The sequence below is a fragment of the Magallana gigas genome, chromosome 7 (assembly GCF_963853765.1).
Source record: "Magallana gigas chromosome 7, xbMagGiga1.1, whole genome shotgun sequence".
In the NCBI taxonomy this organism is placed as follows: Eukaryota; Metazoa; Mollusca; class Bivalvia; order Ostreida; family Ostreidae; genus Magallana; species Magallana gigas.
The window spans coordinates 8,314,269-8,332,306 of record NC_088859.1 but is presented as its reverse complement, the minus strand read 5'-3'; the positions used below and the strand labels follow the sequence as shown (position 1 = coordinate 8,332,306).

General features: G+C 31.9%; 1 protein-coding gene and 1 long non-coding RNA gene across 7 annotated transcripts in view; one reads left to right on the top strand and one right to left on the bottom strand.

Annotated features, from left to right (window-relative positions):
• Positions 1-18,038, top strand: part of LOC105325110 (receptor-type tyrosine-protein phosphatase epsilon) — an 82,161-nt gene that overhangs the window by 38,769 nt on the left and 25,354 nt on the right. For 5 of the 6 annotated variants that reach the window (XM_034456031.2, XM_066067354.1, XM_034456034.2 and 2 more), the window contains 2 exons: positions 7,157-7,269; positions 17,771-17,861. In XM_034456031.2, the coding sequence (XP_034311922.2) occupies positions 7,157-7,269; positions 17,771-17,861 (204 nt within the window). Of the gene's footprint in view, positions 1-6,884; positions 7,270-17,770; positions 17,862-18,038 lie in introns of those variants that run through there. The other variant, XM_066067355.1, reaches the window with a different exon arrangement.
• On the bottom strand, positions 3,840-6,496 carry LOC117684339 (uncharacterized). Its single transcript, XR_004598121.2, has 3 exons — positions 5,915-6,496; positions 5,752-5,792; positions 3,840-4,165 (listed from the first exon to the last, which is right to left on the bottom strand). It is a non-coding gene; the product is annotated as an uncharacterized lncRNA (long non-coding RNA).

Sequence of the window (18,038 nt, the reverse complement as noted above, 5' to 3'; positions counted from 1 at the left end):
TTACATGACAAAGAATTGTGACCTCTGTACCTCTCTTACAACACGACAACTGACACTCCATTAAATTTTGGTTACATGACCATAAAATGCCTCAAAGAATTGTAAACATTAGAAATATAAAAATAATTCTTGACCAATATCATGACCATTCCCCTTTAAACTGCATTATTCTACGCTCAAAGAGAGACAATTCAATCGTAACACAGAATCTAGTACATAATCAGCAAGATGTTAATAATGTGTAAAAGGCAGAGTTCAGCATAAAATGTCATCACAGTCAATAACTGGACCATGCCCTGAAAAGTTCAAGGTCAGAGTTCAGAATATAACTGAAAATAAGCATTTGCAAATGCATTGATTTTTTTGTTTTTGAAAAGGTGAATTTGATATCAAATGTTTCATATAATCATGATAGTATTAGTGTCGCTATCATCATTTTCAAATTTGATAAGTATAAATTTTGTGGTCTTCCATTGAAAATTGGAATAAACTGTGGGTGTACAGAGCCACCTTATATGAGCGTGCATGTGTCAAAGTTCATATAGGTAAAGGTCTTACGAAAAATAAAAAGGATGGGCAAAGAGTGTTTTTCTTTTCAGTGAATGTCATGAAAAAAAAAACGTCAGTAAGAAATATGATCATGATCATGAAACAATGATGGGAAAGAAACTATTCATAAAATTATACTTGATATTATTGTTTATTTCAATAAATAATATGATACAACATAAATGTGTCCCATATACCACCTTATATGTAAATAATGAATTTTCCAATTATCAAATTAAATCTATTCATTTAACAAGTTTTTCAAAAGTGCGGTCCCCATATAATTCACCTCAGTTGGAATCAGCCAGTACTGGAATTACAATTTCTTTCAGATTTACTTTTTTGTTTACTGTGTCATCAAAAATTGGTCAAGAAAAAAACATTGAAAAGTTGAAATATTATCAGAGACATCTCATAGGGCAGTACTTTTAGGGAGGGAAAAACATGCCTTTTGAGTGTTGCTCTAATACTTTCAAGGCACTGTAGATTCTTGGGAGACTGAACTCTTGGGTTCACCTGTTGGTCTAACTTGTCTCTATTTCAAGCCATCATCTTCAACCTGTTAAATACACCAGTTTTGTGATAATAGTGCAATTTGGTATTGATCTAAGTCATTAGACCTGTTTCGGGCTCCGTGCTGCTGGCAGCCATTTTCTTCTCGTTGACTGTAATTGTTTGTTAAGGAGGACTGACTTTGTGTTTGATGGAGTCTTGCCTTTGGTCACCTTTGCTCTATCCCTTTAAGGAATGAATTCAATATTTATTAGTTTTATACGATATAAAATGGTTTGGGGCAGTTTACGCTTTATAAACCGCGAAGCGGTTTATAAAAAAGCGTAAACTGTTTCAAACCATTTTATATCGTATAAAACTAATAAATATTGAATTCATTGCTTATAATTTAATTTCTTTTACTTATCATAGTAGATGAAAACGGTCATTTGACCTTTAAAATGACGTAAAGTTGTACAAAATTCAAACGTAACGTCGGGCGTATTGATACGTTTTTGACGTTAGTCTTACTATGACGTAGGCAACATTCTTTATATGATATAAAATAATTTTTTAGCCAATCAGAAAGCGCATTACAACCAGAATTAAATTATTAAGGAATAAAAACTTATAGTTTGTGTGTCCTTAATTGTAATATAATTTCTAAGCCCATTAAGCTGTATTCTTTCATCTATCAAACTAATTTTTTTTTTTTACATTTCACAGTTGATTTTTTGATCAATCCAATTAGGCCTTTTAAACAGTCTTTTGGAATTACATTTTTGGTTTTTGTAAGGAATATTTACCTTTGTCTTTTTGAAAGAAGTATTAAGTGTTGAGCAATTGCCATTACATGTTTTTAAAAAGGAATGTATGTTTTAAGTTGAGAAAATTTAAACATGGTCTTAAAAGGAAGTAAAAATTATACTGTGAAATAATTAGAATTCATGGTGACTCAATTTTTTGTGGTATTCATGGGTAGCCCTCACCCATAAATTTACATCCTTTTCAAAAACTTAAATTATTATAATAGATTCAGTTTTCCTACTGAAACTGAAAATTGATGCATCCGTGAAATATGCAAAAAATGCACAACCCCCCCCCCCCCTCCAAAATTGGCCCCCATGGAATTAAATGATTCCACAGTAACTATTACTTAAATAAGTTTGAAATATTTTTGATTTTTATTCTGAAGTAAAAGAATTGAATTCAGCATTTATTGAACACAGACATATATTTCTCTGATATAAGATAAATGTGGAGAAAATGATAGATTTTCATTTTATTTTTTTCAAAATCCTTGCTTTTATAAATTAATCTAAAAAATTGAAAGTCCCTAGTTTCATCTACTGTGATATATCAACTGTTAAAAATGTATGGTCCATTGATGTAGAAGAGATTGTTTTGTCGACCTTTCTCAAGTAGTTCATTTAGCTGTTCGGAATGATGGAAAATTTGAGCATCATTTGAGGACACTTAAGTTGCTCTCTGCAGGATGAATTGATCACTACAGTGTGTACAGATCACCACGCGTTCGATCATCATTTAGTTTAATGGCTGTTCACATACGCTAACTAAGTGAACACGTTTGCGTTATTTGTATTGGAATCGGTGGCTAAGTAAATAAAATTTTAATCAGTCGCTCACAGTATTACTCGATATTGATTTCACTTTAAATGAGATTGGTGCATGTAAATGTGCAAGGCTCTCCACTATTGATATGTGAGAGGTGAAGAGTTCCAACAAGGTCTAACGGCTGGGGTTTTATTACTTTATTTCAAATTTCAGCTGCACTTTTCAAATCCAGTAATTTGTTTCAGTGACCTGTGTTTCTGTGCCTGCTTTTGTTCATTTCAGTTCTTTGATTCTATATTATAACACCTGTCCTGACCATTTAAATTTTGAGTAACTAACTAAACTAGAAATTAAAAACTTGTATGAAGAATCTACAGAATTCAAACTATGAAGGGATCAGGTCTAAAGTTTTACATAGAAATTACAAGAACAATTTTTTGTATTGACACCTCAGTAATGGATGCAATTTGTGAGAATATACCAGTGAAGAAATGAAAAAAAAAATGATTAAATATTGTTCATTTTATTTCTTTTATTGTTTTTTTTTTCAAGTTTTAAAATGTTTGATAGCAAAATGCACATTAAAATTTCATTTCAAAAGTAAAAATTGTGAAGCCCAAGCAAATTTCTAACTATTGACTTACTGATCTTATGTAAAGCTACCTGAATGTACTATGATGTCAGACAACAATAATTAAGTGTTGAGGTGAAAAATGATATAAAGATGTGATTAATTTTTTTTGTTTTGAAAGGCAGTTCATCACAAGATGAAGGTGTCCCATACCCCCTTTAAGCTTGTTAATGATATGTGTCCTCAGGTTAGCTATGTTGTCCATAAACAGATATCAGGATTGTAATTTTATCCACATCAAGAAATATGCCCCCTATTTTTACTAATTTTAATTAGTATCATTTCAAAATTATATCTTTGTTAAATGTCTATCACAATAACCTTGATATTTGTCTTCATTGTCCAATAGCTGTTCATCCTAACGTCAGTCACCAAATCAGGCACATTCCTTTAATTTTGTAAATGAGAGTATGGTAATTTTAATGTCTTCATATTTTGCCATAGAAAGTATAGAGTGCAGATCTGCTCAAGTACCATTTTCACATCTGTTTTTGATTATACAAAGACATAATAAGATAAAATGGTACTTGAGCAAGGTGACATGTGCTCAATGTTTCCTGCTGAAACCCCCATTTTTTTGCTCCAAAACATTAAATGAATTTATAAAATCAACATGATCTTTGTGTATGATGTCATTTCTTAATGCTAAATAAGTTAGAATGTGTAAGTTCTTAACAGATACTCTGTACATATTAAAGGTCACAAGACACAATTACCAGTATGTAGGAAAAAGATTTTTTGTTTATCATACTTTTATTGCATTAGGGATTCGACAAAAGAGTAACGGTTTCCATTATTTTTATCCATCAGGAACACTGCATATTACACTTCTATATTGTCCATTAGACAAGCCAATGATTTCGATTGATATTTCATACGGAAGTTCATCGCCTGACTGCTATGTGATCAACTTCCATCCTTAAAGCCAAAGTAAAGATTTATTAATAATATTAGCCTATAGATCTGGACTATAAGTTGTCCAGTTCACCATATATTCATGGCCTTTCTGGTTATTATGGCTTACTCTAGCGTTCATTATAATGACTGTTTTGGGTATAAATGCAGAGTTAGCAATAGATCAACTCTTTTGCCGACCAGTAGGGCTAATATTGGTCAGTAAATTGACATATATACTATTTTATCTGTTCCATAGATCTAGATTCATTTCTTTAGGTTCTGTTTGTATGAGCCTGTAAATTAAACACGTCCACGTGCTCTGTGTATATACACGACTCTAACACAACTTAATAATTGAGGCTTCCAGGCCTGTTTTTTGGGTTAATGAGATCAGACCTCTGTGTCAACACATTCGATCAGTAAATGATTGTTCAGTTCTAAGTACAAAATGGAGGGATTGATTTGGATTATTTATTATTTTAAGTGCATAATGTATCATCAGCCACAGACATTAGAGAGGAAAAAAATCGCTGTGACGAAATTCCCTTCCCAGAGAGACGAGTGTGATTGAGTGGACAATTTGAAGCAATCATAACGGTGGTAGAGTGATGATACAAACACAGAAAAAAAACCCACAAAGTTGAGATTGGCCCCAATAACGCAGAATACAGCAATGTTTCGCCTGACCCCATGTTGCCAGATGAGATGGTGTGTAAAACAATCGTTCGGTGCATTCATTTAAAGATATATTTTGCATTGATAATGAAATAAATTATTAAGCAAGAATTCCCAGCAATGATCAATATCTAATTTCATTAGGATAGACCAATGATGGCTTTTATCACCAACCTCACTGAATTTCCTACAATAGCAGCCTTGCCTATCACAAAAAAATAATTTTCCTACAGAGCCATTTTTAGGTCTATAAATTTAGCCAAGAATTGCGCTGCAAACCTCGTCTGTCTATTCTTGTATTTCTCATTATTTTACTTTTTATATGCCAAACAAATTCTAGTGTTGCAGGTGTAAAGTTTGAAAGAATTGGACACATTTTTTTCTCATTTTGGGATGGTCTGATATTTAATTGGGTATGGAGTTATGATTTCCAACAGAAATACATGTACTAACGGTATATTTTTGTTAGTAAGGACTGCCTTAGTGCTCATACACAATCAGATTTAATTAAACCAGCAAATCATTAATGAAGTGCAAGACTTATGAACCACACTTATAAGATAAAGCTTTATACATTTAGTTACATGTAATGCACTGAAAAAAATTGCTTCTATATAGTAAAATACCATTATTTACCAAATAAATACATTTATAATGATGATTTTTTTTTTTTTATAAAACTGCTTATTATTAATGACCGATAGATCTGTGTCAAAAATATGAAATTGATAACTTGTGTAATCTCTGATCCTTGCATATTGATTTATTTTGCTGAAAGCGTATTTGAAAAAATCAATTTTTTATTCAATTTTAAAGGTTTATAGTGCATCACTCGATGTGACTTTTGTATTGGACTGTTATGTAAACAACAATGTTTGAAGAACTGAGTGAAAGAGTTTTAGGAAAATCCTTTTTGTGTGCAAAACCCTCACCTGTTTTATTCTTGTGTTTCCTCTGTAGACGGATTTGGAATCTAAAAAAGCAAATTTATTGATTTTGAAATTCAAGAATTTTAATGTACGTCTAATCATTGAAAAGGTGACAAATTTGGATTCTCTGCAGCCTTAAAAGAAATAAAATTAAACCTAGCTTTACTTGGAAACTGGCATAAAATGCTTTCTCCGCCCTAAGATCTTCTCACTATGCGCATGGTATAATTAACTTTTTCCATGCAATCCAGTTAGCTGCAAGATAATTCCTTTGTTATTTTGTGTCTATTGATTGGGATCCTGTGATTGTTTTTTTTTTTATTGAAACATTAACAGTGTTGGGAGAGGATGATGTGAGACTCCTCAGAGGACATCTCTTGTCAGAGGTTGCCGATTTGGTTATTACATTAATTCATATTCCGGCATTATTAGAGGACGGCCTTATGTAAATCATCAGTTCTCTCAAACAGATGGCATTGTGATGTGATGTGGGGATATGGTGACAGGAGAAATTTGTAGAAATCAAAACCGAATCTAAAGGATCCCGAAGCAGCTGTATAAATAAGGAAACTAGGCCGATTCAAAGCTGTCGAAGGCTGAACTGTCTTGAGCGTTGTGACGCTAGCTTGAATTAATGCGGTAGTGATGGTTTTCTGTCTTTTGGAGGTGAAGAGTTGAATCTCATTTGCTTTGGACAAACTTATAGTATTATTTGTCGTACTTTGACCATACTCTCTGATATTTGAATACACCACATTACTCCATTTATCTGTGACTGTAACGGGTATAGTAAATATTGGACTTAATTTCCTCACTTGATGCCAGACATGCTCACCTTGCATCTGATTTGTGTGTAAAAGTAATGTTGATCTTTTGGAGTCTTATTTATACACAATGACTGTGTGGTGATTGTCAATAGATTATTCTAATAAGGAGTCTGAGGAGTTGGGCTTGAGATACCTGCTGTGAAGCATTTAAAAGGACACGCCTGAACGGCTCTGTCAACAATCGATAGATTGACTAGTCTCTCACACATATATATCTATAGATTCTTACTGTCCGTGTACAGTTCAATTGTTTGGTACTATTGTTTGCTGCATGGTTAACTCGGCTGCTTGTTGGGGTTTTACTGATGTCAATAAAACTCACTCCCAAGGTGGGAAAACCAAGTTTGAAATTTGTTTGCTCTCGTGAAAGTGCATGTCTGTTGCGTGATGTCTCCTACAGTCTGGAATGATTGCAAGACATGTCTTCTGGTGCAGCACTTCGTTATCCGTTTGAGTGAAAGCGCTTGAACACTAATGGAGTTGTAGAGATTTCTGTAAGATGGGCAAGAGACTGTTGATGGCACTCAGTCGACAACTTAGTGGTATAAAGTCTGTATTTGGCTTTGATGACTCTTCTGTAGAGAAGGAAGAAAAGGCGGTGGCTGGCGTCAAGCGGGAGCCCATTGCAGCGGAGCAGTTCCTCCAAAAGCTCAAACAGAAAAAATCGGACAAACATCTCAACATTGAAGTTCGGGTAAGTCCAATTTTATTTTAATGATAATTTCAATTCTAAAATTTAACTGAAATTTTTAGTAAATGAAAAAAAAAATTAAATATTGAAAATTTATTTTTAAAAAAATTATGTTATTTACATGTCATGCCATAAATTGCTGATTTTTTAAATGATTCTGCAGTACTTGTATTGATTGTCTAGATAAATCCTTGTCTTACCTTTTAATAAAATCAGGAATCCTCTATTGATTTGGATAATGATCGTCAAGGTCTTAATTGTTATGAAATTGTCAACTCAATTAAAGAATGCATTAACATCTGTGAATTTGATTAAAACACGGAAAATCAATGCAGAGAGGATGCAGTTAAAAATGAACATAAACAGAGCAAATTCTGTTTATCTTCCGACAGTTGGTAGAACGTGTCTCTTTAGATATTGTCCGTGTGCAGTCAGAACCTTTTTATATTGTAAAGCTTAATTATGAGTATGAGACTTCAAATGTAAATCTGACAGTTTTTGTGCTTCTCCATCATTTGGAATAGAGATAATCAATTTCTTTTCCTAATTGTGCTGATAAAATTCATTTTTTGATGTGTATATATCTATAAGATATAATACCTGAATTCTAGTACATGTATACCCATATATGTTGGACCTGTTCCCTGCACACACCTAATAACAGGTGTTGTCTGTGTTTAAATTACAATTTTCCGATCCCTTAGGCATTAAGTTCTGAGCTATATATATAAAATATAGATGATATTGTTAGTTAAAAAGAACCCAGTAACAAAATAGCCTCTCCTATGTACGTCCAAATGATGTCCTTAGGATCGAGTTATAGCCAACCCCTTACAGCAGTATCATATAGAAGAATATGACTCAACACCTAGAAATTGCATTTCTTGCTGATCAAATATGTATATTTTCAATTTATCCACAATATATGTATTATTAAATATTCCATTTTTAATCAATTTCTGTTCTATAGATGTAGCATACTTTTATCAATAATTAGCACGAGTAAAATAAGTTGACATATAATTTATACAATAATTCATACAATAATCAATAATTGCAGCAGGTTTTTGTGGATATTTTATTTTTTTTTATCCACTTGGCAAATATTTATTGGCTGGCTTTCATGATCATTATCGAGGTTATCAATTGTGAATAAATTGCATTCTCAGAAAATTGAATGATAGAGCCGCAAAAGTATTAAATTAGGTATAATGAACATTTAAGGCCATCCGTTAAAAAATTTTTGTTTGGAATTGCCACCTAGGGGTTTCTAGACCCAGGAGGGAGGGAAGAAATTTTTGTTTATTTTTTAATGTTGAAGTTTAACTAATCAAAAATTGGTAAATAATACATTGAAATAATAATCTTCATATAAAAGTAAAGTTCTTATTTTTTGGCTACTAAAATTTTATCAGCAGGGGGTATTTTAATGAGGCAGGGGGCAATTACAAATAAACAATAATTTTATATTGGCCTAAGGAGAAAAATATGTGTAGCTGAAAGCCAATTTTGATTTGAAGCTCTCTAAAAAAACAGAGAGATGATTTTTAGACATATTAAAGTACCCGGTACATTTAAGGTATTCAATGTATGTAAAGACCACATTTTAAAGTAATTTAATTGTCTAACATTAACCATGGTATCATTTTGAAGTTTTCTTCAAATAAAAAATACTCTATCAAAGGAATTCTCCAAGTTTTGATTAATGTCCAATTAATTGCACCTTGAATTTTACATTGAAATCTATGGGAAATGTATGTTTTATTAAGATATTGTAAAATGGAACTGGAAATTCATACAAATCTCTTGGTAAATATATGCTTAAACTTTCTCTTTATTAAAATATGGAATAAAATCAATCATTTACTGCAGATATTTTGACAAAATTAAAATTTTCTGCTTTTCATCAAGTGAATATAACTTTTCAAAAAAGTGTAAGATGCAATATGACCAGTTTCTTATATGCTTTCAGTCCTGTGAATTTGGTTCATTTCATTTTAATTGTTATCTAGCAATACATTTTTAACTACATGTAATTTGATTCAAAATTGTTCAATATATCCCATCATTATACTTTGGATACCTTTATATTTTAAGCTTCATTTCTTTAATGCAATTCTTAAATCTTCTACTATACAAGCTTTAAAAATTAAGTTCATGCAAGTGTTAAATCAAAATTTACACAATTATGATTTTAAAATATCAAAAGTTCCTTTATTTGGTAAAGATTAAAATCATTGAGTTTGAATAGAACACATTTTTTGACAATGGGGTGTGTACCTCTATACTGCCTACTCTGTAAGATCACCCCTAATCATTGTTTTATATGAGGGATACTGAAAGTAAAGGAACTATGGAAATATAAATATTCTCTCTCCCTTTCATTAAATATTTCATTTTTCCAATTTTAATGAAAAAAGGTATTTTTAATGATCAACCAACAAAAATGAAAGTCAGTTCTGAAGTTCTAAGTGAGGTATCGAGCTCGCAATTCTTTACAATGTATGCATGCAAGGCTTGTGCTATGTTTAACTTGTTTGCAACCTTATGAAAAGGTACAAACACAAACAGTTTAATTTGTCATACATGTAATTAACTTGCACATAGAACACATCTAAATTTGGATGAATTTATGAAATTTTTACCAAATACCGGTGAATGTATACCTAATGGAAACAAAAACATTACACATTAGCCTTGATTATATACATAAAAGAATTGTCAGCATGGTATATAATTTGCTTGATTGTATCTTGGCAATCAACACCATTATGACCTTAGTTAAGCATTGTTAACGCATATACATGTATTATATACATGAATACCAAGGATATAAATTCTAATTATTTTTACCTTAGATATTTTGATGAAATTTCTTGGATGAATTTTTACTGAGTTACCATTCCAATTTCTTAAGAAGTTATCTCAACATATTGGATCCTTTTGGAATTTCATGAAGATTTGCCAAAATTTCCCATTTTCCCAATATTTACTGACATGTATTTCTGCCTATATTCTTTTTATTTAAATTTCATGAAAGTTATTGTGAAAGTCAACAATTGTTTCGTGTAAAAAAAATCTGTTAAGATTGCTGATATGTTTCTAGATCTATTGACAAATTATTAATATATTAATCCCCATGGTCATCTCAAATTTGTAAGCAATTATTGCAGCATTCTACAACTATATGCATTGTTCACAATAAAAACTATTAAAACAATGATATTGCATTAGCATTTTACACCAAAAAGGTCTACAAGTACAATTTTGTACACATTTCACATTAACTCCTTAACGACAGGAAAATAATAAGCTGCACAGACTAGCTAGGCCTCTTTAATTTATTTTTGTTAAAAAAAAAACCAGTTGGCAGAATATAACATACTCAGTAAATTTATAGCATGATGTAGTTGCATGTGTCAGCTAGTTACTCATAAAAATATATCTAAAGACAAAGATATGAATAAGATGCATGTACATGACTTTGAAATTGAAGCAAAACATAGAAAATACAAGGTAATAATAGCTCAGGACATGAGACACTCGTCTTGATATCATTATAAGCACTGGATCCTTGTTAGTTATCTGTTTAAACCTAGCTTTGATTCATCTTTATTGAAATGTTTACTCTTGACTTTAACTTTGTCTTAATTCATATCAATAGATCACATACTTAATACCTCCAATATTGCAGTAGTTCAATGTTAGATTCAGTATCTCCAACATTGTATTAGTTAAATGTATAAATTCAGTATAGAAGGTTTATCTAAAGAGGCTGGGTGGTCAACAAAATAATCATCAGATGTTCCTTAAATTATTAGATATGATGTCTTTATCGATATATTTTAGTTCTGAAATATAAAATTTTGCCATGTATTTATTCGGAGCTCTTCTGTTAAAGGAGATTAATATAGGGCAAAAATGGCCATGACCGTCCAGCCCCCTAAACTTGTAGGTCACTTGCTTCATAAAAGTACAAGTCAATAATACAATTCTTACTTTAGTAGAACAAACCCTTCAAACCTTTAAACCAGCCATTTTAAACTTTTGCAGCAGTTTGCGTGCTTCTTTGAATTAAAGCTATTTTACAATATGTGATGTAATTCACCGAAAGAAAAGAGGTACAATAGAGGATGAAATGCACCAAACTTCAAATAGCTCACACTAGTCGGAATCACGGGAAACGAGAATTAATACCATTATAGGTGGCCGTTCCTGGAAGTCTTGAAAAATTTATGATGTTCCTAATAAAGCAATTATTTTATGTGCATTAGCATTCCGTTTTATTTCAAATATCTCACTGGGGAGTTGTTTGTTCATAGATGGTGCAGTAGTAAATGCAAATTACAGAGAATGGTCGCAAATCGTGCTAGAAATGGTTTGTCACAAATACTTAATAGTTTTTTGTTGGGCTGTAATTTTATTAACAAGATCTTGTATATTCTGTATTGGTTTATTGCTCTGTTGAGGTTCCTCTTACATCACTGCTGCTAGGAATGCTGTCTGTTGGATGGTTTCCAGCCTCACTTTAAATGACTATTATAGGATAAATTTCTACAGTCAGACTATAATAAACACCTCTCCCTTCAAGCAAAGCTTCTCCATGACAGCTTTTAAGGAAATAAAAGGAAGTGAGATTCAGCTGTAACTTTTAATGTTTGAAAGTATATTTCTAGCTGACATCATTTTTCAAGTATGAACATAATTATAAATTTTTCCCCTGAATCAATTTAATTAATGTAATCCTTGCTAAAATGACTGCCAAAATGGCAAGGATCAATTTGATCTTCAAAACAAAATTTATAATATATTTGATGCCATAAATATCTTAAAACTGTAGTGTACAAACTCTAAACAATAATTACCAATTACCGGTATTAATTAAAGTTTGCAAATCTTGAAGTATGTTTTGCAATCGCATATTTTATTAACAATTATAAGTATAGTTTACACTATATAAGTTACTGTAAGTATAGTATACACTTGACCATGCATGGTTTTACTTGTTGTTAAACAAAATTTTTAAATTGCAAATCTTTAAATATCTCATTTTTCTGAACTAAGCAGGCCTCATAAGCAAGCAAATTAACATAATAGCACATTTTGCAGCAGAACAAGATTATGCAAAATACAGCTCCAACGTGAGTGCACAATAGGTACTATAGATGGTATTGATTATGTGGTAAATTGAACTATATATCTACATGATGAAAATTGCTCTCTTTGTTCCATGAATGTAGCTCAACTTATTTTGGTTATAGATGTGTAAATTGATGTCATTTGTTAGGTTTATCATTGCCTGACTATCTCTTATTTTGACAACTACGATTCTACTGTAGATCTAATTCAGTGTTTACTCGGTTCATTACGGCACACTCACTATCCAAACATTGGCCTATGTCAGATGGTTAAAAATTTAAAAAGAAATCATATTTTTCAGAATGTCATTTTCATACTAGTCAGTTTGTTTGGTTTCTGATTCTCACTGTTTGACAATATCTTGTGTTGCTTGTAACTGTGTTGTATTACCTCTTGGTGATAGAAGTAACACACAATATTTCTATAAAAGTACAAATGTATTTATTTCGTGTTATAATGACGTTACACCAGGTTATGCTTGTAACACCCTTTTATTGAGAATATTTTCTATGATTTGTGTACAGTCATGCTTACAAATCAAACTGTAAGTTATAATAATTAAAAATATCAAGCACTATGGAAGAATATACTGTAAAACTTTTGATATAGCCTTACATGTTAACCTCCAGTGGTGAAAAAGAGGTAGATCTAGAATGGAAAAGAGATAGCATTGTAATATCTTAAATCTCGTATTTTTAAATATACTAAATGTGTGGATATAAGTCTCTAATTAGTTATTAAGGATACCAATTAAAACAAAATGACTTCAGAAATGTTTATTTAACACATGTTAAAAAAAAGTTTTTTCCTGCAATGATTATTCAGACTTTATAACATAATATGGTAGCATGAAAGCCGTCTTCTTTGACTTATAACTACATGTAAATAGAATATTTTTTTTTCTGAACTTTATTTATTTTACAACGATTGATAAACAAGTTCTACGACTTATATTAAGGTCGGTCGCGGGTTTGCTTTCGTCATCAAATTCTGTACTCAATTTAGACAACTCGAGTGGCTGTTTTGGGCACATTTGTTTATGACGTCATAAAGAAGACATCTCAAGATTTCCCGCTTGACATTCTTAGTTATGATAAAGTAATTCGATTTAGGTCTATAGTGTAAATACTAAAGAAGTAATTCATACCAAGTCTTAGTTTTCATGTAAGAATCGTAAGTTGGAAATGCATATTGGAAGAAATACATCATAACTACGTAGATTATTAGCAAGAATTGGAGCGTTATTTAAAGCTAAGTAATGACAGTCATGCAGTCTCAAACTTGAGAGAGAGAGAGAGAGAGAGAGAGAGAGAGAGAGAGATGTCTGTAAAATAATTTGGGTCCATAATAATCCTTCAAAAGAAAAAAATTACAAGCATTGATAGTAAGTATAATTATCGTAACTATTTTGACCGAAAAATAGGGAGGATTTTCTAAATTACTGTAGACGTGGAAAACATTACGGTGTTTTTAATTTCACTATGTTCACGGTCAGACAATTTTCCGTGAACATTAAGCCACCGTGAATATTGAGCTGTGCATTCACCATCTGTGTGTAGGCCGCCATTACAGATGCATGTGTCCTTAAGCGGGGCCTAAGTTACAACTTGTGTATCGTAATTATAGTATATTTAATATAAAAAATAGCAAGAATGAGTATTACGTTAATTCAATACAGTCAATTAACATCATCATTAAACAACTCTTTTATAATGGAAGATTCGTTTCACCTTTATCTCTGGGGCCCTTTCGAAGCAATTGTGAACACGGGTGCTAATTGTCGCTTATTATCTCGGACACGCCTTAGGGCAAAGACTCCTGTACAACCATGACGTTGTCTGCGATCGGCATTCACATTTAGCAGTTCATTTTAAGATTGATTGATTATAAAGATGTACCTCTTTTTAACAGATTATATGTGCGTTTCGCCCTAATTTGCATGCCCAAAAATCAATTGCGCATTATATACACCAGTGCTTTTTACATTTAACAAAACTTGTTTTATTATTCCCATAGCACGTAACATGAATAAGGCTTTAATTTTACTTTATTTAAAAGAAAATAATGCAAGTTACATGATGCAGGTTCATCACTCATCAGATTTTTTTTACAATCAGGATTTACCTCTCTAGCGTAAGAAATCGATTATCCGTGAAATAAAAAACACCATGAAAGGTACTTACACCGGAAATCGTGAAAGTTTAGACACGTGGAATTAAAGAAGTTTACAGTAGTTGTGTAGATTTTGATAACAAAAATAAAATTACATATCATACAAATATCATTTGTTTTCTAGATTTGAGACTATTTGCATATATTTACATTAACATTTAACATAATATTTGACAAAGAGAATGTGAAAATTAGGAACCTACTTAAAAATTTGGTACCACACTTTCCTCTAAATTTTAGATATAAAAAAATGCTATGCTCTGCATTCTCTGATTTAGAATAAGAGGGCCTTATAACTTCCAATTCATTATAAAAATATGCTTTTTTATCCCCTTATTATTTTCATACTCTCCAAAATTGCTTTTTCAGAAATGTAAGCTTCTAGTTTAAACTTAAGAAGTCTAAATTTGATTTTTAAGTGATGATATCACTAAATAAGTGGAACGGGTTAAAAATAAATGACGTCGTACTCACGACGTCAAATACGAAAACGAAAATACGGCAATTTTTGGTAAAATTATCAAAAATAAAGATAAAATAGCAAAAAATCTAGCGAGAACACATATCATTTTTTTTTACATAAATTTATTTTGAATCACTTTTTCTTTACGCACAGAAACAGTTGATAAATTGGTCTTAACTGTTTAAAAGTTACTTGCAATTTCTCAAAATAACTCCATCTCGAAAAATGCTCATTTTTCTATGTATTTATCAGAAAAGCGTCAAAAGAGCACCATCAACAATACCAAGTTCAAGGCGGTATTGCATAAAAACAGCGTAGACAAATTTGATAAATCCTACAGAACGATTTGACAAATTTTCAGGGTATGTTTTCTCGTGAGATTTTTTATTGGGTAAACCTGCGACCCACCTTAATATCTCTTGTAGGCACGTTTAGATACCGTAAATAGAAGATGGGGGGGGGGGGGGGAGGAATGATGCAAAATCTGGGCATTAGGTCTGTCCTAGAAAGATCTAATGGCTGGCGGTATGTCAGTGTCACTGTGTGTGTCATGTACATGTTCACCACTTCACTGATGATCAAATGTTTCAAGCAAAATTTTAATGCATTATTTTACCGGTACTTTCTGTTTGCTTCTTCAGAAACAGATAGAATACCAACAAATACCAAATCATCAGAAATTTCAGAATTGATTCATGGATTCATTTATAAAGCTAGCCTTGCAATCTTTTATTATTGTATTCCGTTGAAAGAGTGACAGTCAATTATTTGTGTGGCATTTGATTTGGATCTGTTATCAAACAAAACTGCATTAAAAATTAACACAATTTGTAAACTTTTTACAGTGAATGCATGCACAAATATGCATACACAAAATCATTGGACAGTTGTTGGCAATTTGTAGCCATTATTCAGAGTTCAAATCATTAGTAATTTTGGTGGTAAAAATTAATTAAATTTCTGTTATAAAAGAAAGTTCAGGTTTTGATATCAATAGTTGAATGCAAGATTAACAGCTTATATCTTTATCTATATGGTGCAAATTAAAGGACAATGTCAAAGTATGGAGAACCTGTATATTAACAGAGAGAGGTATACAAGTCTTGTAGTGACCCACAGCAAGGGACATTCAGGCAGATCAAATTAGACATTCATTTCTTTCAAAAGAAAACATTTCAAATAAATTTCTCAATTGATCTTCAATTTAAATTTCCCTTTAATGTCCCTACAAAAAGAGTTCAAACTGAACAGTGCTGCTATTTTGTCATGCGGAATTGAGAGCGGACTTAAGTTTACTTTCTTAGTGTGCATCCCATGGACGTTGGCAAGGTTTCGTATTATGATCGATGCAGTTTAATTCAATATTGCGGTAATTATAAGATGGAGTGTTTGTTCTGGCTGCAGTAGAGGTTCACTGGGTCTCTAAATGGCTGCATGATCTGTGAGGGCCCCATACATCACCGCTCTGAAGCACTCTCAGCCCTTCGAGTCCATGATATCACTGTCAGCCACTGCCTCTATTTACACCTTACCCAGCATCCATCTTCCCACATGAAGACCCAGAAATTCATTTCAGTGATCAAGTGTTACAGGGCAAAGCAATAATTCTTCATCCCGCGTTCCTTTAGATTGCCATAATTTGGGTGATTTATGTTGTATCTTAGTTGTTTTGTTTTCTACCATCTGCCATTAAATATCACAGTGACTGCATGTTTTGAATTGAACAGAAAACTCCATCTTATGATTTTTGATATTAAATCTGTCATTAATATTTATACTCTTGTTCGTAAATTATCAGAATCGTGATATTTTTTTTTAATTTATAGAAGAAAAGGGGCTGGTGACAATTTAATATTTATAGGACATCATCCTCTCCATTTAAAATGTGCCCAATATTTTTTTCAAAGTTCTTGAAATTGTTGGTTTAATTGATTTTTAGTAAGCATAAGATTTATACTTTTCTCGTTGTCTATCGTAGGTGAAAAATATTTCCAGTTATATTATTTATACTCTACAAAAAAACTACTCTGTAGCCAGATCTGAATATCCAGGTCCTTTACTTACATGTACCAAATAACATTATTGCTCTGCAGTATTGTGACAGTCTTGTATAATGGCAAGATCACAGTGAAATGTACCATATTATTATATCTGTGGTCCTATTCTGCTCTCTGTTTTACATGAATCCACCATACTGTATTGAAAAACATTCCATCATTTATTCCCTTCACCCATTTTGAACAATAATCCTGTATCAAGGTATTCCTATTTACAATATGATCATCATTTTTTTCTTTTAATAATTTTTCCAGCTGCTTGCAGATCTCTTGTTTAATCATTAAAGTTGAATTCAAAAAATTTTGTTTAAATTTTTTATATAACTTTAACAAAGAATTATCTGGTAATTCTGAATTACATACGGACCCAAAGTTTTAACCCCAAGTCCAGAGAGGGCAAACATACAAATTATGAAGGTGACCTTATACCTTTATAATCATTCAAGTTAGAGATCAAATAATTCATATTGATCACTGCATGAGAGATAAAAATTGCCCAGATGTAGTTCACCCATAAAGACCTTGTACAGAAATACAGACAGCAATTACGCTGACATTCGGATAATGCAAAACATGGAATTTACATTGAGCAGCAGATGAAGCTGAAGGTCAGCTAGATGGCTGCAGATTTCTGTGGGTCTATATAGCATGATTTGTTTCCTGTCTGTTGTAGGCCATTGTGAGGAACCAAGATGAATTCCCTAATACAGTTGCCATGACACCAGAAAACATTTTGCTAAATGTCAACCAAGATGTAATTACCTGTAAGTTTTACCTGGCTAGAATCTTCTCTCTTTTTTTAGCTCACCTGAACCGAAGGTTCAAGTGAGCTTTTCTGATCACCCGTTGTCCGTCGTCCGTCCGTCTGTCTGTCTGTCCGTCCGTCTGTAAACTTTTCACATTTTCAACTTCTTCTCAAAAACCACTGGGCCAAATTTAAC